General features: G+C 41.3%; 1 protein-coding gene across 1 annotated transcript in view; it reads left to right on the plus strand.

Annotated features, from left to right (window-relative positions):
• GABRG1 (gamma-aminobutyric acid type A receptor subunit gamma1) overlaps positions 1-23,961 on the plus strand; it is a 666,028-nt gene that overhangs the window by 419,972 nt on the left and 222,095 nt on the right. The window contains exon 7 of the mRNA XM_086962691.1: positions 4,047-4,199. Within this exon, the coding sequence (XP_086818817.1) occupies positions 4,047-4,199 (153 nt within the window). The remainder of the gene's footprint in view (positions 1-4,046; positions 4,200-23,961) is intronic.

Genomic DNA, 23,961 nt, shown 5'->3' on the forward strand with positions numbered 1-23,961 from the left:
TAGAAATATGAAAAATTCTGGTTGGGGACAAAGTCAATATCAAATTGTCAAGCCATGTTAAAAAAGTTTGTTCAAAAGTTTGTAAAGTATGGAAGATTGTGAAGTTGGGCAATTATTTATTAACAATTGTTGGTAGAGTATTGCCAGACTGGCTAAAACGTGTATCTCATGGACCTAACTTGGAATTGAATTGTTCCACTCAGCCTGAGTTCACTGCTAATCTATTGATTGTAATGTTAATAAGCGACAATAGAATGTGACGTCTCTTCAAGTGATGTTTTTTTAGATCAGAAAGGGGTAAATGAACAAGGGATATTAGGTTTCCAAAGACATTTCAAAATGTTGTCATATTTTAATTACTATGTTAATTCTTTATATTGTTCTCTTTTTAACATTTTTAATGTTACATTATAAGGAAGGTATGTGGTATGCAGAATTAGAATATGTTGTAAAGTTCCATAATACACAGTATTACAGCTTTGTTCCTTACCTGGGTATGCGTGATTCAGAGTGTTATGTTTTGTACGGCATTCCAAATTCTTAATGCGTGCTGCGGGGAATTGCTTGCCTGTTGAGGAGATGTCAGGATGCTCCAATAAAGTGTCTTAACTACTTCAAGTTTTATGTTGCTTATCCTTACGACACATATGTGATCACAATTGCACCTTTGGGTAGGGCAGAGCTCATTTTCTAGACATCAAACTGCAGATCCGTACTATACACAAATCTTAACATCATTACTGCATTTCATAGGCAGATCTGACTACTCAGAGCTAAGATACCATGGTTAAAGCACAAGCCATCACTGGAGTATCTCCAGTCACTTCACTTGGTTTCAGCACTGCCTGACCAAAAAGGAAAATGAGAACTATAGCTCTTGGAATAAACTGAAATTACTGCTTTCATGTCAGTTTCACTGACTGTAGTGCGAGTCATGATCTGTCCTCATTCCTGATCTTCCCCCACCCTTGCACGTGCCACCTCCACCTCACATACGTTGCTTTGTAAGACAGACATTCCTGGAGAATTAGATAGGATTCATCATACAGAAGCATGAAGGGCCTAAGCCCAAAATTCAGTGACCTTTGCAACTGCAGCAAGGATCATTGTGTAGTATTCAGATATCAATTTTGGGGCCCTCTTTTTCCAATCTTTCACCCATCTGAATACTCCATGACGAGTCTTGGAGATTTGGTCATACGAATTTAGAGTAAATATTACATTGCTAAGAAGGGTCTCAATTTGAATAGTGTGCTGTAAAACTATACCACATAACACATTGTCAAGTTAATGATTCCTCAGCACCCTATCTGCACCATAATGCTGTACAACTAACCTATAACTTGCAGGGATATTAATGTGTGTTTGTTGTTTGGCTCTCTTAGAATCCATGTTTGCTTTAAGAGGAGGAGTCTACTTAGTAAAATATACAATCTTTAAATGCGATAATTATTGTTTAAATCATAGCAGTAGAAGCAGTCACAGATTTAATAAGACAAAGGTGAGTAATCCCAATGGAAAAACCAAAAGGGAGCTGACTTCTGGAATCCTGGATGATGCAGAAGGCATAGAAATGGCAGAATGGAGAGGGGTAAGACTCTTATTCAACCTCAACATCTGGGTATCATCGGACACAAGGGAATATTACAAAAATAAGAGAGATTAAGATGGTGTCAAGACTGTGACTGGTCGAGTAGGTTGGGATGGTGTTAAAAAAGCCAAATGGTAGACCTTGTGTGTCTACTTCACTACTGGTTTTGTTTTTTGTTTAGTCTGAAAACAAGTACACCTCTTCAATAAAGGATTAAAAGGGGAACATTCTCCTTTCCACAGGAGACTCTACTTCTCCAACATGAATCGCTCGACTAAAGAAATCAGACATCAGGCCTTTGTCACCAAATCCCATCTGCTTTTTGTTCCTGCTTTCTAAAGTTGAACTTGGTGAAGAGCCTAGAAGTAAGGATTTATGGACGAAGTTCCACAAAGAATTTGACACTCATTCAACTTGATACATGTCAGAGAGGCCACTCCCTCAGCATAAATAGACAGCACTGGTAGGACAACATTGGTTTGAGAACCACATTTTGGAGGCTGGGTACTTCCTTTCAGTTCACTTCCCAGAGGCCATCTCCGACAGCCGCGTACATATCTAACCATGAATCATGTAAAGTGATTTTGTTGTTTAGGATTCCAAATCTAAATTCTATGTTCTTCTAATAGCAAGTTGGTGAACAATGAATCAGGGGCCACTGTTTAATACCACAGTCTTTAACAACAAGGGTTCATCTTGAATTACCAAATCTTACATGAACATGTATGATTCCCATACTTGATTTAGGCTAACAACAGACTTTATGCCCTGTTCAACTTGCCAGAAGTCCTTTTAGGAAAAAGAGACAGGCAATTTGCCTTAAGTCACACTGCATGGTGCAAGCAATTACAGGTTGATTGAATTCCTTGATTTAAAGGGTACATTATTCAAAAAAGTAACATATATTGAACAGTATATCGTAGATAGCAACTTGCCAATACAGCAAGCTAGCTTTTGCAAATGGGCCATCATGGTTAACAACATAACACTTCAGAGCACATTGTCAGCATAGGCTGTGGAAACAGGTGTTCCCAAAGTAGATTGCAGGTTTGAAGATTATAGTGTTGCATTTGATAATGTCCCTCACAACAAACTTTGGATGATGTTACAGTCATTAGTCATTGATTCAGCATCACTTTAGCTAAGTAATAGTGAAGCCAAGAAAGATAGTAATGAGGAAAGGACTGAAGCAGGGCTGTACCCTTGCTGTAATTTGGTAAGTGATTGACGGTATGGGCTTGGAAATGGCAAAGTAAACAACTTCCCTTTATGATAGGGATGGTTCCCTGAGATAATTTTTCAGATGATGGTATATCATGGACAGGACTCCCATTGGTGTTCTGCACTTCTTAATCATGGTATAGTTCCTCAGTGGGAAAATCCACTTGTATTGATTATCAGAAAAATGAAAAATGTGTATGTTGACACACATAAGTATGAATACTTTTAGATTGTCTAAGAAAAGAAATGTAAAGTTACTCAGACATCTAAATATTTGGGCCTTAAATTTAAATCTACATTAAATTGGAATTGTTGGGATGGGAATGTCCCCTTCATGGTGAATGCGCATGAACACCTGCCCTGAGTGCCTGAATGCAAGTAAATCTGCTATTCCTATTTTTTTTGCTTGGCCCTGCCATCACGCTTTTGTATGATGTGAACAGAGACCTAGGCCAGTACCTGGTAAAGGAAGATCTAGAACCTGTTCTGTGACCTGAAAGAGTGCAGAGAGTGGGGAAGTCACATAAAGTGGTGGTAGCAGCATATCATGTTTTTGTAAATCTTCAGTATCGCCAGACCACTTTTCTCTTTGAGGACATAACACAGAGTGCTGACTCCTCTCTTGTAGAGTACTGCTTTAATGTGAATCCATCCCTTGTGCTGTCATTTCATGTGTGTGTGTTCAGTGTTCAGAGTAACCCTGGGCGGTGAACTCCACTCCTTTTGCAGAGGTTTCAGAGTGTTCTGCACTCTGCGCTCCTCAGCGCTCGCTAAGTGCAGAAAACTCAGTGAAGCGGAGTTTTTTCCCAGCTCTCAATTTTGGCGAATACAAGCTGCCGCTTGGGTAGAATTTCTACCAGAGCAGCAGGAAGATCAGCTTTCCCGGTCGTGATTGCCAATGATAAGTTGGTGAGCATGAGCTGCCGCTCTGGTAGAATTTCTAGAATGTATATATTTGTTTTAACTTGATATTATATGTCAATGATTGTATTTTACGGGAAATAATTCAATATTTCAATTGTGTCGATTAATTTTTAAATTCGAACTAACAATACATTTGGAAAGCGGAAATCATCATGTTACTAAATAATTTCCCTTATTTGGACAAAATGCAGAATACTTTTGAAGATGTAACAAATGCATCCTTTGGAGTGTCATTAAAACAATTATTAACTAGAACGCCTTGTTCTATAGAGAACTCATTATAAAACGGTGTTATTTCTTTTTTTTTCAGGGGATTATGTTATTATGACAATTTTCTTTGATCTAAGCCGACGCATGGGGTACTTCACTATCCAGACATATATCCCTTGCATACTGACAGTTGTGCTTTCATGGGTGTCTTTCTGGATCAACAAAGACGCCGTTCCTGCGAGGACATCATTGGGTAAGAACAGTTCAAGCTTGTAAAACTCGATGACATTTTGTAAATGACTTGGGACTGTGCCCGGAACTATTTGGTTGAAATCAAAGCAAAAGTAGTAGCGCTCAAATCAAGTGCACAATATATTTCTTAGACTCAGAGGCATACACAAGCCCCGCAGCACCTGCTGTACAGGGGCAACTCCCCCCACGGCCTTCGCCGGGCCCCATTCATCCCAAGGGCCTTAAGTAAATGTGAGTTATGGAGCGAAAGGGGCCCCTTCCTCACCACATTCTACATGAGGGCCCTATTGTTTTGTGTTACGCCACCAGTCACGATACGATAGCCGTAACAATAATTTCACGTAACATGAAAGAGACGGAAATGTCCCGAGTTTGTAATTGAAATGCAGCTGCCCTTTATTAATACACCTCATTCGATGACTCACAACACTTTTAAATATTAAAGAAGCAGAAATGCTGGTGGAATTTGTACTCGTAATGAGACAGAACACGGAATGTCAGAATTAGTTATGTGAATGCAACTTCTTACAGAATTGTAATGGGATTTCTTTAGCAGCTCTTAGATTATAACATATCATGTAGGACAAGCGTCATTGATGGAAAATGGTTTGACTTAGCACGTGGTGTTTCCTAAAATGGAAGGAACCATTTGACAAAGATGTATGGAACCGCCCGTTTGGCTCACACGGTAGGAAACGCGCGTTAAGCTTAGCATGAACCCTGCAAAAAGCTTTTACATGAAGTACAGCATGTTAGGCTCAATATGCAGATCTATCTATGCAATAGATGCTGCAGTAGATAAATGATTTAGACGTGAGTGTGCATGATCGACTTTAGTTTGCAGATCATTGATCATTGATGGGTGTCAGCTACATCTGTGGTAAAACTGTTCTATATTACTTGGTCGGTGGGTGCCATCCTTTTTTTTTTTTTTTTACGAATGGGCACTCTTCCAGCAATCCTCCTTCTAACACTGACCTTCTGCAGCAATCCGTGGTATGAGTACGAGTGGCTGAAATCATTCTACATTGTACTGCCTTGTATTTCCTTAGAATGCATACATACTGCTCAACATGTCTTTTTGCACATTGCCTCAAATTGTGCGGAAAATAGCTTTACCCCCACCTGAGAAGTTGCAGAAGCTGAATCACAGAAAAGCTTTTAAAAAAGTGACAAAAACACTGATATTAAGATGTTAGATTGAATAATTCCTACCATAAAATACTTCCTCCATAGTTAGATACCATTTTGCAAACTCGTCACCTTTTCGAACTTACTACATCTCCTGATGAAAGACTATGCCAAGAGAATGCCCAAGCACAGCACATTTCGACCCCCTCTTCATTGCCACTCTCCGTGAGGCCGGGTCAGAATATCAACGTAAATCTAATTAATTTCAGAACTACAGGGACCTCGCTAAATATTCTCAGCCGAAACTCTGATAAATGTTGGCATTCCCAATGCATATGCTACTCTTTGTACTTTATTTTGTCCATGTGCTTTGCTCGCATCATTTTTTCTTTAGTCAAGATGGCATAATTGATACAGGCAGAAATTATGAATGCTCACAAATTAGGACATATTCAGATGAAGTATGGAAACGCATTCCACTTCCTGGCATCAATGAAGATATCGGTCTGCTTGTGACATTTCCTTTCTATATCATGAGTTCTGTTTGTTTATCCCCATTCTACCCTTGTCACCATATTATTTTAAAAAGTCTTCAGCCCTGCTTATAGAAGTAGGGCTTCTAAGTGAATCCACGTTTATCCTCGGGCCCAGTATTGAATCTCTTTCACCATCCAAAGCCCAATTCACCATCCCAAGTCCACTTTTCAACACTGCTCAAAAGAAGAAAGGATATTTGGATTTCCCAAAAGTACACGAAAGATACTGAGACATTTTCATTTTGAAATATACTGGTATTTTGTAACATTTTCAACTTTTTTGCCGGACATATATCTAACAACTGTCTCAAGTATTGGATTGTAGCTGCTAGAGAATAATACTCTGTATTCATTGTGAAAGGGGAGCCCTTCTTTGGGGCTCTTCATAATTGTCCTCATCTATCTAACAAGCCAATCCAGTCCAAATACATCAATCAACATACAATTGTAGGGGGGCGTGGTCTGGCCACGCAGGAAGATGGCCGCCTGCTAAGGGAGCTCCGCCGAGGGACGGATCACTGACAAGCTTTCTTGACTTACCTGCTCGTGTGGGTCATCTCGTGGGCGATTGCAGCACTTGGAGGATCATGGGGATTGCTCTGGTGGTTCTCTTTTCCGGCTGGCAGCTTCTGTTCCAGAGTTAGCAGAGAGACGGTGAGACGGCTGGATCTCACGACCCGCACTGTGGTGTTCGCGCACTTCTGACGCTGCGCCTCTCCTCAGCGAGGGAGGCGTCTTCATTACCACAGGGCCGCGCCTCTTCGGGATGTAGGCCACGCCTCCTTGGACGGTGGAGAGCGCGCTTCACTGCGGCCACAGACTGCCTCCCTTAATGCCTTTGCTTACATTTTAAAGTAAGCAGTGCCCTCCTCAGGATCATGTGACAATAGTTTTCTCTCAGTTGCCAGCGATTTTCAATGTAAAAGGCACCATAAAAAAAGGGAAATAAAGGACATCTGTAGGATTGGCACATTCCTCATTATAATGAATCGCGCTTCTTACTAGTCTAATGTATACATATGTCCAGGCAAACTAGCACTGCTTGCAGGGCTTCAATAGCATGACTTTTTATAATAATTGCTATTACATGCAGAATCAGGATATGAATGTCCCTTGACGAGTCGATATCAACGGTACGGGCAGAATTACTTGCAGAAGTACTGTTCCATCTTCCTCCTGGATTGTAACCACCTGGCTTTGACGTTTTTACTCAGTCACATTAAGGGTCATATATGTCATTTGGGTCAGAGTTACTTGACTCTATCAGTTTTATCACCTCTCTCTAATGTGCCATCCTGTTCTCCTATTGTGACACTTTACCAGTTCCGCTTATAAAGGAGGAGGCTGGTGGGGGTTAAAAGGAAAAGGGCTGCATTTTCATTCGCAACCACCGCTCTATGTTATGAGGTCATTTGAATTGCTTTTGTCTGGCATAGCCCTAGATGAATACCCTGTTGCTGTATTGCCTCACTTTACTCCCATGCTTTTCCTCAACAGAGGGGGTTTTGGCACTCAAAGTATGCTGCTCTTACTTTGAACCTGTTTCATACTGTACTGCTCGCTATTTTGTGGTAATGTCATAGTGATTCCTCAATTTGTTGCATTTTGGTTGGGTTGCATATGATGGTCACTGCTTTATTGCATGTACTTCTCTGGATTTGATTATTTGATGTACTCTTGATTTCATCATTGCTTCACAATCCAATACCTTATCAATCCATTTTTGTAGAACACCTCTACAACGGTGCGCTACAATGTCCACTAACAGAAATGGGGGTCGTGGTCCCAAACCACCACTTTTAAATGAAGTGGTGAAACAAAATTCTACTCCAATGGTGAAAGGAAATGCCTCACCACCAACTGCATCATCTTAGAGTGACAAGTCTTTGTTAGATACTATGCAACGTATCCTGCTAGAACTTTCTGGTGTCAATCGCAGATTGGAGGGACTGGACATCACAATGTCATCTTTGGCTGCTGAGACTAACTCTATTCGTGCTGAACTTACTACCTTCCATACACAGATTGATGCTATTGACTCTAAGATATCGGATATGGAAACTCGACTGGATAATGTCCAAGGCTCAGATCAAGATCTATTATTTTTGCATAGTAAAATTATTGATTTGGAGGATCGTAGTCGTAGAGACAATATTCGTTTTTTTGGATTTCCCGAAAATGTTGAGAAGCAGGATATGAAGCTTTTTCTATGTGAGACTCTTTCCAGGCTGACTGGTGTTCTGCTCGACCTAGACCAATTATTGCCTGCTTTCTTCAACATGAGCACACTCGACATATCTTATCAATGGCTCGTTCACGTGGCTCCTTCCTATTCCAAGGCCATACTATCCATATGGCGGCGGACTTCTCCAAAGAGACAAATGAAAGGCGGAAGGCGTTCCTCTCTCTACGGCCTCAGTTGCGCAGACTGGACATCAAGTATAGATTATTTGATCCCGCACGTTTTCGTATAACCAGGAATGGAGATTTCAAGGACTTCTACGATCCTGCTCTTCTTCAACATTTTTTAGAAACTATCACGACTGATGACATGGACACTCAATCTTCCTCCAGTGCTCAGACTTCTCAGTCCACGGTGTCGTCTGCAGGCCCTACTGCGTCTCCTTTGAGATCGTCTACTGACCCTCGGCAACGTGGCAGAGATATTACCCGTCTGCCTCATTCTCAGAATGATAAGGCCTCGGCACTGCATTCAGTTTCCTCCCTAACTAACATACCACAAAGGGACAAGTCTAGGTCACCTCTTAAGCAGCCCTCAGATGCTGACTGATTTTTCTACTTTATTGTCTTTTTGCTATTTTATGGATTAGGATAATTCCTATTGTTTGATGCTTTAACTGTTCATTTAACTGCCTGCGGATTTCTAGTATTACAAAATATGTGAATTGCGGCACTGTTTTAGTTTGTGTTTTATGTTTTATTGCTATCCTGTGAGATTTCAACACATTTTGCATTTTTTAGTAGGCTTTTAGGAATATTTGCGCATTTTAGTTCTCGCTCATTATATGATGCATATGTATTACCTATTACATGCGGGGCAAGCTCCCTGTTCATTCCCTTCTCCATGTTTTGGTTACGGTGGTTTAGATTTACATTGTTCATTTGCTTTATCAGATACTTTGTTTATGACATAATTTAATTTTATTATATTATTCTACTCATTTATGCTATCTATATTCATGAAATAAAATGAAAATGAGTTTTGTAGAGCGCAGATAGCTGCCCGGAGGCGTCCAAGCGCTGTGACTAGAAGGTGATCCAACAGATGGGCGGGTAGCACAAGAGGATGGGGAAGGCCTATTTATTGAACAAAAATGTTTTCAGTTATTTCCTGAAGGAGGTTAGGTCGTGATTGGACCTTAAGTGAGGTGGGAGAGTGTTCCACAACCTGGCCACGTTTAAGGTGAAAGAGCGGCCCCCAGCTCTGGTCCGTTTGACCCTGGGCACGATAGCAAGAAATGCATTAGCTGAACGCAGCTGTCTGCCAGGGAGATACAGAGTGATTAAAGGGAGATTAATTGCTGGACCTGTTTCCCAGAATGACTGGTGGGCAATACAGAGGGACTTAAAGCTAATCCTGTCCCTAACAGGGAGCCAGTGCAGTGTTTTCAGTCCAGGTGTAGCAGAAAGCCTACAGGGAATTTGCAGTAGGGTGCGGGCCGCACAGTTTTGAATAACTTGCAGTTTCCGCAATGTGGTGTCGGGGGCTCCAAGATAAAGTGCGTTTACGAAATCTAACCTGGAGTGGATCAGTCCCTGTACAACAGTTTGTTTGGCCTTGAATGGTAACAGGGGAAGTATCCTCCCTTACATTCTAAGAAGGCCAAAACAGGTGGCCGATAGCTTGGTGGCCTGATGATCTAAGGTCATGGACCTGTCCAGCCAGATGCCCAAGCTCTTAATGGCATTCTTGGGGGCTGGAGGGGAGCCCAGACAGGCTGGCCAGAACGAGTCCACCGAAGATGGAGCCGAGCGTCCCAACAGCATGACCTCTGTCTTGTCCCCATTAAGCAAGAGACAAGACAGGGTCATCCAGCTGTTCACTTCACTCATGCTCTCATGTTTCCTTATGTGTGCTTTTCTTCTTTTGATCACTACTTCTTTCTCTTTTTCTCTATTTGGCATTATCGACTCTGTTCTTTCCATATATTACTTCCTATGTTTCATTATTATATCTTATCTGTTTCTTTTATTGTATGCTATGGGGGTTTCTTCATTTACCTCACTTCCTTTTGTCTTCTTTTCTTTCTTTATCAAGTTATTATTTATTGTATGGTAATTCTGTCACGCGTTTAATCATTCTCTGTATTCATTGGCTGTGTCTTATGATGATATTTCATGTTCTAGCACGATTTTTGATAATGTTACCCTGCTCTATTGTGTCTCGTATATTCCATATTCTCCTTTGCTCTCTTGATCCCCATTCTTCTTTCCTCGGAGGGGGTCCGGTTTTCCCCTTGGCGCTGCGTTCAGTGCGCCCAGACCCCTAGATAACAGTCTAGGTTCTCTTCTCTTTTCCTAAACTTTTTTTTTTTTCTTCTTTTCCATTTTTCATATTTGTTTTTTCTTTTGTATTTACCTGTCTTGTCTTTCTTAGATACTCACTTTGCTTTTCTAAAATACTTCTGTATTTTCTTTTCTTTTTCTCTTCCTTTCTTCTCTTCTTTTTCTTCTTTTCCATTCTATTAGTTTTCCTCTTCCTCGACACACTCTGTTTCTTGCTTCCCAGAGTAACATTTTTCTTCTCTATTTTCTGTCCAATTATTTCCTTTTCTTTCTATTTACCTCTTGATTTCTCTTATCATGTCCTCTCCTAATTCACTGTCAGTGATTTCCTGGAATGTTCATGGCCTCACCCATTATATCAAGCATAAAAAAGTACATACTTGCGTTCTAAACATGTAGACGTTGCTTTATTGCAGGAAACTCGCTTAGATGATATTGAATCTAGCAAACTCAGCAGAGATTGGGTCGGTAAAGCGATTCATAGCTGTGTCTCCAAGCATGATCCCACCAACCCTAACCCTGTTCGCAAGTGTGGGGTAGCCATACTTTTTCTAAAGTCACTTCCCTTCACAATTCTCAAAACATGGTCTGATCCGGAAGGTCGATATGTATTTGTCAAGTTGAAAATTGTGAACTCTTTCGTTTGCCTTGGTTCTATTTATGCCCCTTTAGGCTCCAAAAAAACAGTTGTTTCTTCGTCTGAACCGCCTTTTCACGGAAATCAATGCCTCCCAGTTTCTTATTGGAGGAGATTGGAACCTGGCACCAGATCCTGCTCTGGACAGAACAGGTTGCTTTGACACCGTTAATGCTCCAGATAGAGCCATTCTCAGGGACATTCTTGCTGATACTGGTCCAGTTGATCATTGGAGGCTGAGTCATCCTCAGGACAAAGAATATATACGTTTTTCTCCTCTACACATGGTACATTCCCACGTCTCGATTATTTTCTTCTTTCACAACAGGCAGTCCAATTGGTTACGCAGTCCCAGATCTTGGAAGCAGCCACATCCGACCATTCCCCTGTTCTCTTATCTTTTGATCTGGGTTTCTCCAAACCAGGACGTAAACCATGGCGCTTGAATATAGACAGGTATAGAGCTCCAGCAGGTAAACTTCTTTTGCAATCGCATCTCCAAGATTACCTTACTCTCAATGACACATCAGTTTCTTCTAAGAGAATGGTTTAGGCAGCGGCCAAGGCAACAATTAGGAGTCAACTCATGCAGGACGCTGCTTTTCACAATAAGGAAAATGCAGCTAAACAGACTGCTTTGGAGGACGATATTCGCCGTCTTTCTCAATCATATATCTCAAATCCAACCCTTCAGGCTCGTAAATAAGTAGAGACTGCGCATATGTCTCTCAATAGTCTCTTTACTTCTAAAGCCGAATATGCTTTGCAAAAGATGAAAGGGCGTCATTATGAACAGGGGGAAAAGGCTGGTCGGTTATTAGCTGCGCAATTGAGACAGAAGGAGGCCGCTATGGCAATCCCAGCTATAACATCAAGTGGCGGTGACATAATTACTCGACCACAGGAAATTGCTGAGGAATTCGCTTCATTCTATAGATCTCTTTATTCTCCAAGCACTCATACAGACACACTTGCAATGTCCAATTTTTAAGATGCAGTCCATCTCCCAAAACTCTCCGATGAGGGTAGAGCCCTACTGGATGGTGCTATTACGAAGGATGAAATCTCTTCAGCAATAGCTGCCTTTCCATATCATAAAGCTCCGGGGGATGATGGTTTTCCTCCTGAATTTTTTTAATGGACCGGTCAAGGTATGATAGACACTTTACATGCTGCATTTGGAGAAGCAGTGAATGAGTCTTCTCTCGGTCCTCTTTCCAACAAGGCCGTTATAGCTGTACTACCGAAACCTGGTAAAGATCCTTTGTTATGTTGCAGTTATAGGCCCATATCTCTTTTAAATTCTGATGTTAAGATACTTGCTAGCATTCTTGCATCACATCTTCGTAAAGTTCTACCTTCTTTAATTCATAATTCGCAGGTAGGGTTTGTTCCAAGTAGGTCATCTCGTAACCATTAACGTACTTTGTCTCATACTTTATGGTCAGCCAAACATCTCACTGATGATGCGTTACTTCTTTCCCTGGATGCTGAAAAAGCGTTTGATCGCATTGAGTGGGAATACCTTTTTTCTATCATGCAAAGGTTTGGCTTAGGCGATCAGTTTATAGATAAAGTGCGGCTGCTTTATGATGATTCTTCGGCTCAGGTCAATTGCGGCGGTTTCCTATCTACCCCATTTTCAATCAGACTCGGTACACGTCAAGATTGTCCACTCTCCCCTCTTCTTTTTCTTCTCGCAATGGAACCTTAGGCTGCTTCGATACGACAATCTACTACTGTGGTAGGTGTCCCCCTTCCAATTGGTAACTCTAAAATGTATTTATATGCGGATGATATTCTCCTCACACTCACTGATCTTCCCCGCTCTCTTCCTGCTCTCCTCCACATAATCAATGATTTCTCTTTCTTTACTGGTTACAAGATAAACTGGGATAAGAGTGAAGCAATACCCATGACCATTGGTACAACAAGAGATGTGATTTCTGATTTCCCTTTCCATTGGTAAACATCCCGGCTTAAGTATTTAGAAATCTTAATTAGGGGTTGGATAATATATTAACGGACAATCTGACTCCTTTAATCGTGCAAATGCAAAGAGACTTTTATAAATGGAAGGCTTTGGGCTTATCCTTAAAGGGACGGTTCCAGGCGGTCAAGATGGTTACTCTTCCTCGATTTCTTTATGTTTTAGGTATGCTTCCTTTTCACATCCCCTTAACCACTCTGAGATCCATTGACTCCAAAATGAAACTTTTTGGCTGGGGCACGGCTAAACCGCGTCTTGCCTTTGCAAAATTAAAATCTCATCAATTGCAAGGGGGTTTGGGTCTCCCTTCTATCAGCATTACTCACTTGCTTTTCATCTTTCGCAACTTGTTTTTTTTCTACCTAAATCTAAAGACATACCTCAATGGGTCCCCCTTGAACGTCACTTATTAGCTTCTGGTCTTGGTTTGTACCTTCTATATGGTGAAGGGGTCAGTTCTTTTGATCCTAAAAACCCTATTTTATCTGCAATGTACAAATCCTGGCAGAGAAGTCATCATGTACTTAAATCTAATTCACGTATCCATATCAAAGCTCCTTTATGGACTAACTCTGCCGTTCGTGTTGGGGGTCGCACTCTGTCCTGGCCCGTATGGCAGGAAGCTGGTATTCAGACTATAGATCAGTTGTTTCACAATAACACTTTTAAATCCTTCTCTCAACTCTATGAAGAATTTCATCTGCCATCCACACAATCCTGCAAATACACTCAGCTCCAACAAGCTCTCACAAAACATTTAGGTCCTCCGCCTGACTTGGTATCCGTATCTCCTATCTTGTCCTACCTACAGTTGTGGGGGAATCTTAAAGGTGTGACTTCTGGTCTTTATAAAACTTTTTTGCATCCTCTATTTTCACAGCCTCTCTCACAAGCTCTCCAGCTAAAATGGCAATCTCGCCTCTCAGTTGCATATTCCAATACTCAATGGGATCAAATATTGGAAGGGTTGCATAAGGGAGTTCGTGAAGCTCATCTCAAATTTTGCATTTTTAAAATTGTACATGAATGGCACTGGTCTCCATTGAAATTGCATCATGCTAAGTTATTATCACATACTTTGTGTTGGAGGTGTTCAGCTTCTGGTTGTGATATTACGCATATTGTTTGTGAATGTCCTCGAACAACACCTTTTTTGCTTTTTGTACGGAAGACGTTGGCCAATACTAGGTCAATCCCTCTGCCCCTTACTTCTCTGAATAATATTTTGCATGATTTTCGTAGCCTTCCGAAGCTTTCTAGACCACAAACTCGTCTTCTTCATATCGCTCTGGCCACGGCAAAAATCTGTATTCTGCGGCACTGGAAATCTTCTATGCCTCCTTCACAGGAAGAGTGGTTGGCGGTGATGATGCAAACAGCTCTACATGAACGTACAATTTATAATTTGCACGATCAAGTTTCCATTTTTCTCCTGGTGTGGTCCCCTTTTCTGTAAGCCACTGCGCATAGTGATTCAGTTTCCACTCCTTCTTCTCCTCTGACAGTTCCACCTTCTTAATTCTATTATTTTAAGTTCTCTTTCTGGTATTGCTAAGCTTTACATTCCCTTTCCCTTACCTCTTTCTGTACTTACTCATGTTGCTCTGGGATACTTGCTTATTCTTTCTTTTGTCCCTTCCTTTTCCTTTTTCTTAATTTCCTCAATTTTTCCTCCTTTCTCCTTTCCTTTACTTTTCTTCTATAGTGTACTTATTTTGCAATTTTTTTTTCTTTCATTCTTCTATTTAGGCTTATGGAATATACGATATCTCTATGTCTTCATATTCATTATATTCTATGTGATACTTTTCCTCATTTGTATTATTTTTACTTATCAAAGATATTATTCTGCTTTACTTTTTGCATTTGTACTTTTATCTCAAAATTTCTAATAAAACATTTCAACAAAAAAAAACATACAATTGTATCTTTTCAACAGAGACAATCACTTGTATTAGGTGTCATTAGACGAACCACAATTTTTATGGTATATGTACTTTTACTATTTTTAACCCGTAATCAAATGTTCACAATTTCAAAAATGTTAAATTGTCTCTAAACCCACTCTAATCCTAAAGCTGGTTCATAACTACTACTTTTACTGCTAAAGTTACTGTTACTTTTTTCTTACCAATGTGGTAACGCTAATGTTATCCCTAACCCTAACATAACATTACAGTAATCATACTCTAATTCCAAACTTAATGCTATTCATAGCTCAATGCCTTACCTTTACACTTATTTCTTTAGCTTAGTGTAACCATATCACAAACTGTAATATGAATTCTAAGCCTGTACCTAGTGTTTTACCCTTCCCCTATCAATTACACTAATCTTTAATCCATCCCCTCCTTCAACCCTGATACTAACCATAATGTAACCAATAAGCAAGCCTTAATTTCAAGGGTATCTCAATTTTAATTATTGATAAATAACATTTTTACCATTTAGAAAATATCAATTGCCATAGTCTTTCTCATCTGTGAGATATTGAGTTACTGGTTGACTGGGTGGTGAGGAAGGGCACTGGTCAAGCAGCAACAATTATCCTTGTCAGGATAAGTTGCAAGCAAACCCTAAATTAACCTGTGCTCAACCACTCTAGCATGACACAGAGCAGTCAGGCTTTACTAAGAGGCAATGTCTAAAGTATTTCTGCAGCACTTCAAACAGCAATACAGTGAAAACACCACACAAAAAGGTTTTGACACCAGGTTAGACAAATAGGGGGGAAGTTAATAAACAAAAGAAGACCAAAATGACAAAAAACTAATCAGTAGAATTAAAGATTTTTGATTTTAAAGTTTTCATTCAAAATAGCACCAAAAGGAGTGAATGGGCCAACTGTAGATATCTGGTCGCACCGGTCCGGAACAAAGTTCCAAGTTCATGCCTTCCACAAAGGAGGATAGGCTGGCTACAGGGACTAATTTAGACCCGCCAGACACAGTTGCTTGATTGTGGGTTGTGGAGCAGTGCGAGGATCCGTGTCGGAGCTGCTTTGCGCAGCGTAAGTGATGTGTCGGTTCCAAGATGCAGCAAGGCTGCAGTGCAAGGGCCTGTGTTGTCAAGGATTCAGTTGATAATGCTTGTGATGTGAAGTCTGGAGTTGAGGATACAGCACGCAGTCAGGGCGATGCAGCTGTTCCAAGGAGCTGACAAAGCTGGGATGCAGAGACTATCGTCGTTGTCGAGACTGCTGTCAACAACATGCAGGGCCCTGTGCCAAGTATGTGTCATGCAGTGGTGGTTCCAATGCAACAACAGTCTGTGATGCCGGTCCTTACAACGAGTCCAAACAATACAGCAGTAGTTAGGCATCAGTTCTGCTTGGGATTTGCACCATGTAGCAGACGGGATTAGTTGGTTCTGCTGTATCCACCGGCTGGCAGAGTACCTTAAGCCCATTTTCAAGGTTCCAGAACTGGGGTGGAACCACTTGGCAGGTTAGACTCACTGATGACAGTGTCCAGGTGCAGTTACAAGGTTGATAGAAGCCTGTTACGTCCCTCAGGTTTCAGATTAGGAGGCCAGGTAACTAGTCCTTGGAGGTACTCTGGGTTCAGTATTCGTACATACTATTGAGTGAAAAATATTGAGATGCAGAAATATTGAGTTTCTAATACTGTGATCCACAAATATCGTGATGCAGGAATATTGTTGACAAGAATAGCGATTTTTTTAAGATAAATAATATTGATGTCAAAAATATCTTAATATTATTTACAAACATATCATTGTTAATATTATTGTTTTTTAATTATTATGTTTATGTATTTTAGTATATGATTTAATTGTATGTGGTATTACTTGTTTATAGAATTATTGTCAATGTTCTTAAAATAGTTTGTACATTTTTAGTTGTTTTAAATTTTAACTATAAATATTTATTGAAATGTTAAGTGTTGTAGTGGGTTGTGGGGTTTTAGCGGTACAGAGTGGGAAGTAAATTAATTACATTTAATATATTAAAAAAAATATTATCACTTATTATTGATCATTAATTATGGAAATTGTGTTATTCATTTATTTTGTAAGGTATGTTTTAGTTGCTGGTAGTGGGGTTTGTAGAGGTACAGTGTGGAAAGTAAATACATTATTATTTAGTAATAATGCACTTTAAATTATTAATTATTTAATTGATATTAAATTATGTAAATTGTGTAACTAATTTATGTTTTAATTTGCATTTTTGTTGCTGGTTGTGGGGTGTGTGGGGTGAAGGGTGGGAATGTACTAATTAATAGTACTTAATAATACTTATTTAATTGATTATTATTTATGTAAATTGTGCAATTAAGATATCTTTTCAGGTGTGGATGGTTGGGTTTGTAGAGATAAAGGTTGGATATTTATTAAATATAATGAATTATTATTAGTTAATTATACTTAATTAAGCCAGGAGAGGTGACAGATAGATTTGCGGTCGCTAAAGGGGTTAGACAGGGTTGCGTATTAGCAGCTACCCTGTTCTCCCTGTTTATTAATGGGGTGACAAATTATTTTTCTAACTTCCCGACCGATGCGCCCTCCGTTGCTCGCAGGAAAGTTCCCCTGCTCATGTTCGCTGACGACATGATCATAATTTCTAAAACGAGGCACGGCCTACAGCTAGCTTTGTCCCGTTATGAGCTTTTTTGCAGCGAACATGAGTTGGAGGTGAACATTGGAAAGACCACATTTAAGGTCCTTCGGGGCCCAAGAGCTGTTAAATCCAAGGTTAAAATGAGTGGGGTTACCTTGGACCAAACAGAGGTCTTTACATATTTGGGTGTCACCCTGAGTGAAAACCTAAGCTGGAAACCCCAGCTAGACCTCTTTTCCCTTGAACATGTCCAGCTTGGGGGGGCTTTACTGAAGGAATATTCTAACTCACTTAGGCTCCAGCCTCCCTGCTGCCCCTCCCACGCCCCTCCCCCCCTCGAAGTGTATTAATGACAGTTGCTCCCGCGCGCAGCGTTCACGCGCAGCGACCGCGCCCAATTCGCGCCGAAGGTGCGCCAAAGGTAAGCCCGTCTACGCCCGTCTGCACCTGGACCGCGCCCAGCGCCAGAGCCCCTGGTCCTCGTAATGTCCACCCCTCCCGCATTACTTACGACGCCTCCACCCTCCTAGCCCTTAACCCCGGCCGTTCCCCCAACTGCGTCCAAGCCGCTCCTGGACACACCCATGGACCCTTTTCCTGCAACTCATGCAAGTTCGACGGCACCAAGAACAACTCCTCATCTACGAACACACAACAGTTATCCGACCCCAACCACCTACAATGCATCCTGCTCAACACCCGCTCGGTCCACAGGCACGCCATTGACCTCTGGAATCTACTAGACACCATCTCGCCGGACGTCGCCTTCTTAACAGAAACCTGGATGAACGCCTCTTAAGCCCCAGACATCACCATTGCCATCCCGGAAGGCTATAAGATCATTCGCAAGGACCGTACCGGCCACACAGGAGGAGGCATCGCTATCGTCCATAAGAAATCCATCCGCATCTCAACCAGCTCAGACGTCAATCTCGCCAACTCTGAACACCTTCACTTCCAGATCCACATCGACCCCAAGACCACACTTAGAGGCACCCTCCTTTACAGGCCACCAGGACCCCGCGCACAATTTAGTGAAGACATCACGGACTTCATCACTCCACACGCGCTCCCCTCCGAGGATTACATCCTTTTGGGAGACCTCAACTTTCACTTTGAAAAGATTAACGACCACAACACCACCCCCCTTCTGGACAACCTCGCCAACCTCGGACTTAAACAACTTGTCACTACCCCCACCCACATCGCAGGTCACACACTCGACCCTATCTTCACCTCCAGCATACATTTCTCCTTCAGCCACACCACAGCTCTCCTTTGGACTGACCACAGCTGCGTTCACTTTACCTACAACAAGCCCACATCCAACAACCACCCCCAACCCACTCTGCAAAGAAACTGGAACAAAGTCACCATCGACCAGATCTCCTCATCGCTTCGTCTAAACCACCCAGCCCACTCCCCAAACCCAGACCAAACAGCCACCAACCTCACCCAATGGTTATCCAACAGCGCCGACATCCTAGCACCACTGAAAAAACGACAAATCAAACTAGGCAGCAAGAGGACCTCCTGGTTCAACGAGGATCTTAAGAAATCCAAGAAACTCTGTCGATCCCTTGAGAAGGCCTGGAAAAAAGACCCAACCACCAACACCAAGGACGCCTTCAAAAACGCCACCCGATTACACCACCAACTGATCCGGAATGCCAAGAAAGCCGCTTTCAAGGACCGACTAGATAACAACGCCAACAACAGCAAGGAACTATTCAACATCGTCAAGGAATTTACCAACCCCACGGCTAACTCCAACGACATCACCCCCTCCCAAGCCCTCTCCGACTCCCTAGCCTCATTCTTCCACAACAAAATCGCAGACATCCACAACAGCTTCGACAACCAACCCGAAGACCAACCCACCCAACCCCCTGCAGGACCCCCACCTGCCTTGAACACCCTCAACGACTGGAACCCAATCTCCACTGAGGACACCATCCGCTTGATGAACTCCATCCACTCAGGATCCCCAACTGACCCATGCCCTCACCACATCTTCAACAAAGCAGACTCCATCATAGCACCACACCTTCGAGATGTCATCAACTGCTCCCTCAACTCCGCCACCTTCCTGGAAAGCTGGAAACATGCCGAACTCAGCGCCCTCCTGAAGAAACCCACAGCTGACCCCACCGAACTCAAAAACTACCGCCCCATCTCGCTCCTTCCATTCCCGGCCAAAGTCATCGAGAAAGCGGTCAACAACCAGCTCGCCGCCTTCCTTGAAACAAACAAATCCCTCGACTCCTCACAATCCGGCTTCCGAGCCAAACACAGCACTGAAACCGCCCTCATCGCAGCAACAGACGACATTCGAACTCTCCTGGACAATGGAGACACAGTCGCCCTCATCCTCCTTGACCTCTCCGCAGCCTTCGACACAGTCTGCCATAGCACCCTTTTACAGCGCCTCAAAAACATCGGAATACAAGGAAAAGCATTGGAATGGATCACCTCGTTCCTCACCGGAAGAACCCAGAGAGTCTGCCTCCCACCATTCATCTCAGAGGCCACTGAAGTCATCTGCGGCGTACCCCAAGGATCCTCACTCAGTCCCACCCTCTTCAACGTATACATGAGCCCCCTCGCGGCCATCGCACGCCAACACAACCTCAACATCATCTCCTACGCGGATGACACTCAACTGATCCTTTCACTCACCAACGACCCTAGCACCGCAAAAACTAACCTACACGAAGGAATGAAAGAAGTAGCCGAATGGATGAAACACAGCCGTCTGAAACTGAACTCAGATAAAACAGAAGTCCTTATCTTAGGCACCTCCCCCTCTGCCTGGGACGACTCTTGGTGGCCAGAAACCCTTGGAAAAGCACCCATCCCGACGGACCACGCACGGAACCTGGGCGTCATCCTGGATTCCTCACTTTCAATGAATAGACAAGTCAACGCCGTCTCTTCATCCTGCTTCAACATTCTTCGCATGCTCAAAAAAACATTTTGTTGGATCCCCACCGAAACTAGGAAAACGGTCACCCACGCTCTGGTCACGAGCCGACTGGACTACGGAAACACCCTTTACGCCGGCACTACCGCTAAACTCCAGAAAAAACTCCAATGAATCCAGAACGCTTCAGCCAGGCTCATATTAGACATCCCACGCAAAGAACACATCTCTGGTCACCTGAAAAACCTCCACTGGCTCCCCATCAATAAGAGGATCACTTTCCGGCTCCTAACCCACGCACACAAAGCACTCTACGAAATCGGACCAGAATGCCTCAACACTCGACTGTCCTTCTACACCCCCTCACGCCAGCTACGATCATCCAACCAAGCCCTGGCCACTGTACCTCGCATCAACAAAACCACCATGGGAGGTAGATCCTTTTCCTACCTGGCAGCTAAAACCTGGAACTCACTTCCCACTCACCTTCGCCTTACTCAGAACCACCTAGCATTCAGAAAGCAACTTAAAACGTGGATATTTGACCAGTAATTCCCCACCCCTCTTCAAGCGCCTTGAGACCCTCCGGGTATGTAGCGCGCTATATAAATTTTCTGACTTGACTTGACTTGACTTACTAAACCCCTAGCCCCACTGATTAAAATTTATGACTCAAAAATTTTACCTTCCATTTTATATGGAGCGGAACTGTGGGGTTATAGCGACTTATCTAGACTGAAGGTGGCACAGAACAAATTCCTCAGAACAGCTATAGGTCTACCCTAATCTACTCCTTGCCTCCCCCGATTGTTTGATTTAGGATGTAATCCGATAGAGGATGTGGTACGGTATAGACCACTGGCATTCTGACGGCTCTTGCGGACTACACCGGAACTGTCCATGTATGTTGAGGCCATCTTGGGGATAAAGGGATTACAGGGGGCTTCTAGGGTTCCTTGGTTATCCGCTCTTAGAACGTCATTGCTGGATATGGGATTGGAGGCTCTGTGGGTAGATCCAGCTAGCGACAATTTTCCACCGAAGAATATCTTTAAAGAAATGTATTGGAGAAGGATCAAGGAGAAGAGATTATCTACTGTGTGGGGGACCTCTATGACCTCGGCATTTCTAGCTATCAAGGAAGTTCCGAGCTATGAAGATTATTGGGACATTATAACTAAACCACTCGATCGAAAATTGTATCACCAGCTGAGAGTGGGCTCACTCCCCCTACGTGGGTTAACACACTCTTGAAATCTAGAAAGTAGTGATAAATGTCCCTTTTGTACAAAGGAAGTTGAAACTATTGATCATTTCTTATTTTGTTGTATAATGTACTCACTAGCCAGACGAGTCTAGTTAAGTCCTGTATGTTGTTCATTGGGCACTAGATCTGCAAGTACTGCAAGTAGGATTCTGAAATCGGACACCTCTGCCTATATTGTCATTGAAGGGTCAAAGTTCGCTAGCTGGGACTGGTCTATACGATCACGGAATCTGAGTCCCTGAGCCATACTTCAAGTAATGTTCGTTGGTTAGATGATGGTTTTAACACTTTCTTTTTAAGAGATTCTCTTTTTCCTATGGAACCGGTCATGTGTCTTTCGGTGTGATATTTAATACTGTTTTATTCCAGGTTTTAGTGTGTACAGTATTTATGGATTTTTTTAATAATTATGAAATGTATTTTATGCTTGATGTATATTTGTCTTTTATGATACAAATCGAAATAAAGACCTATTGACTGACTATACTTAATTCTTTAATTAATCATTAATTATGTATATTGTTTAATTGAGATATGTGTAAGTTATATATCAGGTGTTTGTTGGGGTTGTAGTGGTAAGTAGTTGGAAGTTAATAATAATAATTAGTTATTAGTTAATTACTATTAGTAATTGTCTAATTGATAGTTAATTATGTTAATTGTGCAATTATTATAATCTATCAGATACATTTTAGCTGTGAGTTTTTTGGGTCTATAGGGGTACAGGGTAGAAAATTAATTAAGAAATAATTTATGGAAACTTATTTATTAATTTATTAGCTATTTAATTGAAAATGTTGTAAATTGTGAAATGATCATATTCGGAAAGTTATATTTTAGGTGCGAGTTGTTTAATTTGTGAAAGTATAGGGTGGCAAGTTATTTAAGTAGTAATATATTTAAAATTATTTATTCCTTTATTAAAAATGGTATTATTTATTATGTTATACGTTATTGGTGTTATGCTTTATAATTTCAATTCCATATTATGTGTTAGTTGCTATGAATGTGAGAATATATTGTAGTATTTAAATTATACTGTATTTGTTTTTATTGATAATAAATATTAAGCATTGTAATAATTATTCAATTTGTTTAATTTTGGTTAACATTTAGACATATCATTTTTAAAAGTAAATATTTATATATTTTGCTATTTAATAAAGTTGTTAAAATGTGTTATTTGTTTGTTTAAAGTGTACTATTCGCTCTTTAATGTTGCACCGACCTGAGTGTGAATTGTACATTTTATGCCTCCTTAGTCCAGCTCTATCCCTACTGTTGCACACACTGGAATGGGAATAGTCATTTTAACCCCTCCTGTGTCAAACACTTTCTCTACTCTTGCACATACTGGAGTGGGAATACTACATTTTACCTCTCCTGAGTCCAAGTCTTACCTTACTGTTGCACGTAGTGGAGTGGGAATAGTAAATGGTATTCCTACTGAGTCCAACTCTTTCCCTACTGTTTAATAAAGTGAAGTAGGAATAGTAAAATGTACCCCATCTCAATTCAACGTTTTTCAACTGTTGCACAGACTGAAGTGTGAATAGCACATTTTACCCCTTCCAATTCTAATGCTTTCCTTACTGTTGCACTGACTTGAAAGGGAATTGTAATTTTTACCACTCGTGAGTCCAATGCTTTCTCTACTGTTGCACCAACTGGAGTGGGATTTGTATATTTTACCCCTCCTGAGGCCACTGCTTTCCCTACTGTTGCACAGACTAGAGTGGGAATAGTAAATTCTTTTCCCTCGAGATGCCAATGCTTTTCCTAATGTTGCACAGACTGGAATGGGAATAGTAGATTTAACCCCTTCTGAGTATACCACTTTCTCTACAGTTGTAAACACTGGAGTGGGAATACTATATTTATAATTTATAGACTTTATTTTTTTAATTATTGCTTAAAAATATATTAATATTATGCATTTGTGAATTTAATTTTATATTTTTTTGTATTTATACATTAATGTAATTTTAAAGATATTTTTAGTATAATGCATTTTTATATATTATTTCTTTTTATGTACAATTAAATTGGAAATATATTAATTATTTGCAGTTTCAGGAACTTGTGAGCAAGACCGCTTGATGGTTGAAACGCATAACGAAGTTTGGATTTATGATGTAATAAATCCCCCTTTGATATCACTTTTCTT

Source organism: Lissotriton vulgaris, chromosome 3_1 (assembly GCF_964263255.1).
Source record: "Lissotriton vulgaris chromosome 3_1, aLisVul1.2, whole genome shotgun sequence".
NCBI classification, from domain to species: Eukaryota; Metazoa; Chordata; class Amphibia; order Caudata; family Salamandridae; genus Lissotriton; species Lissotriton vulgaris.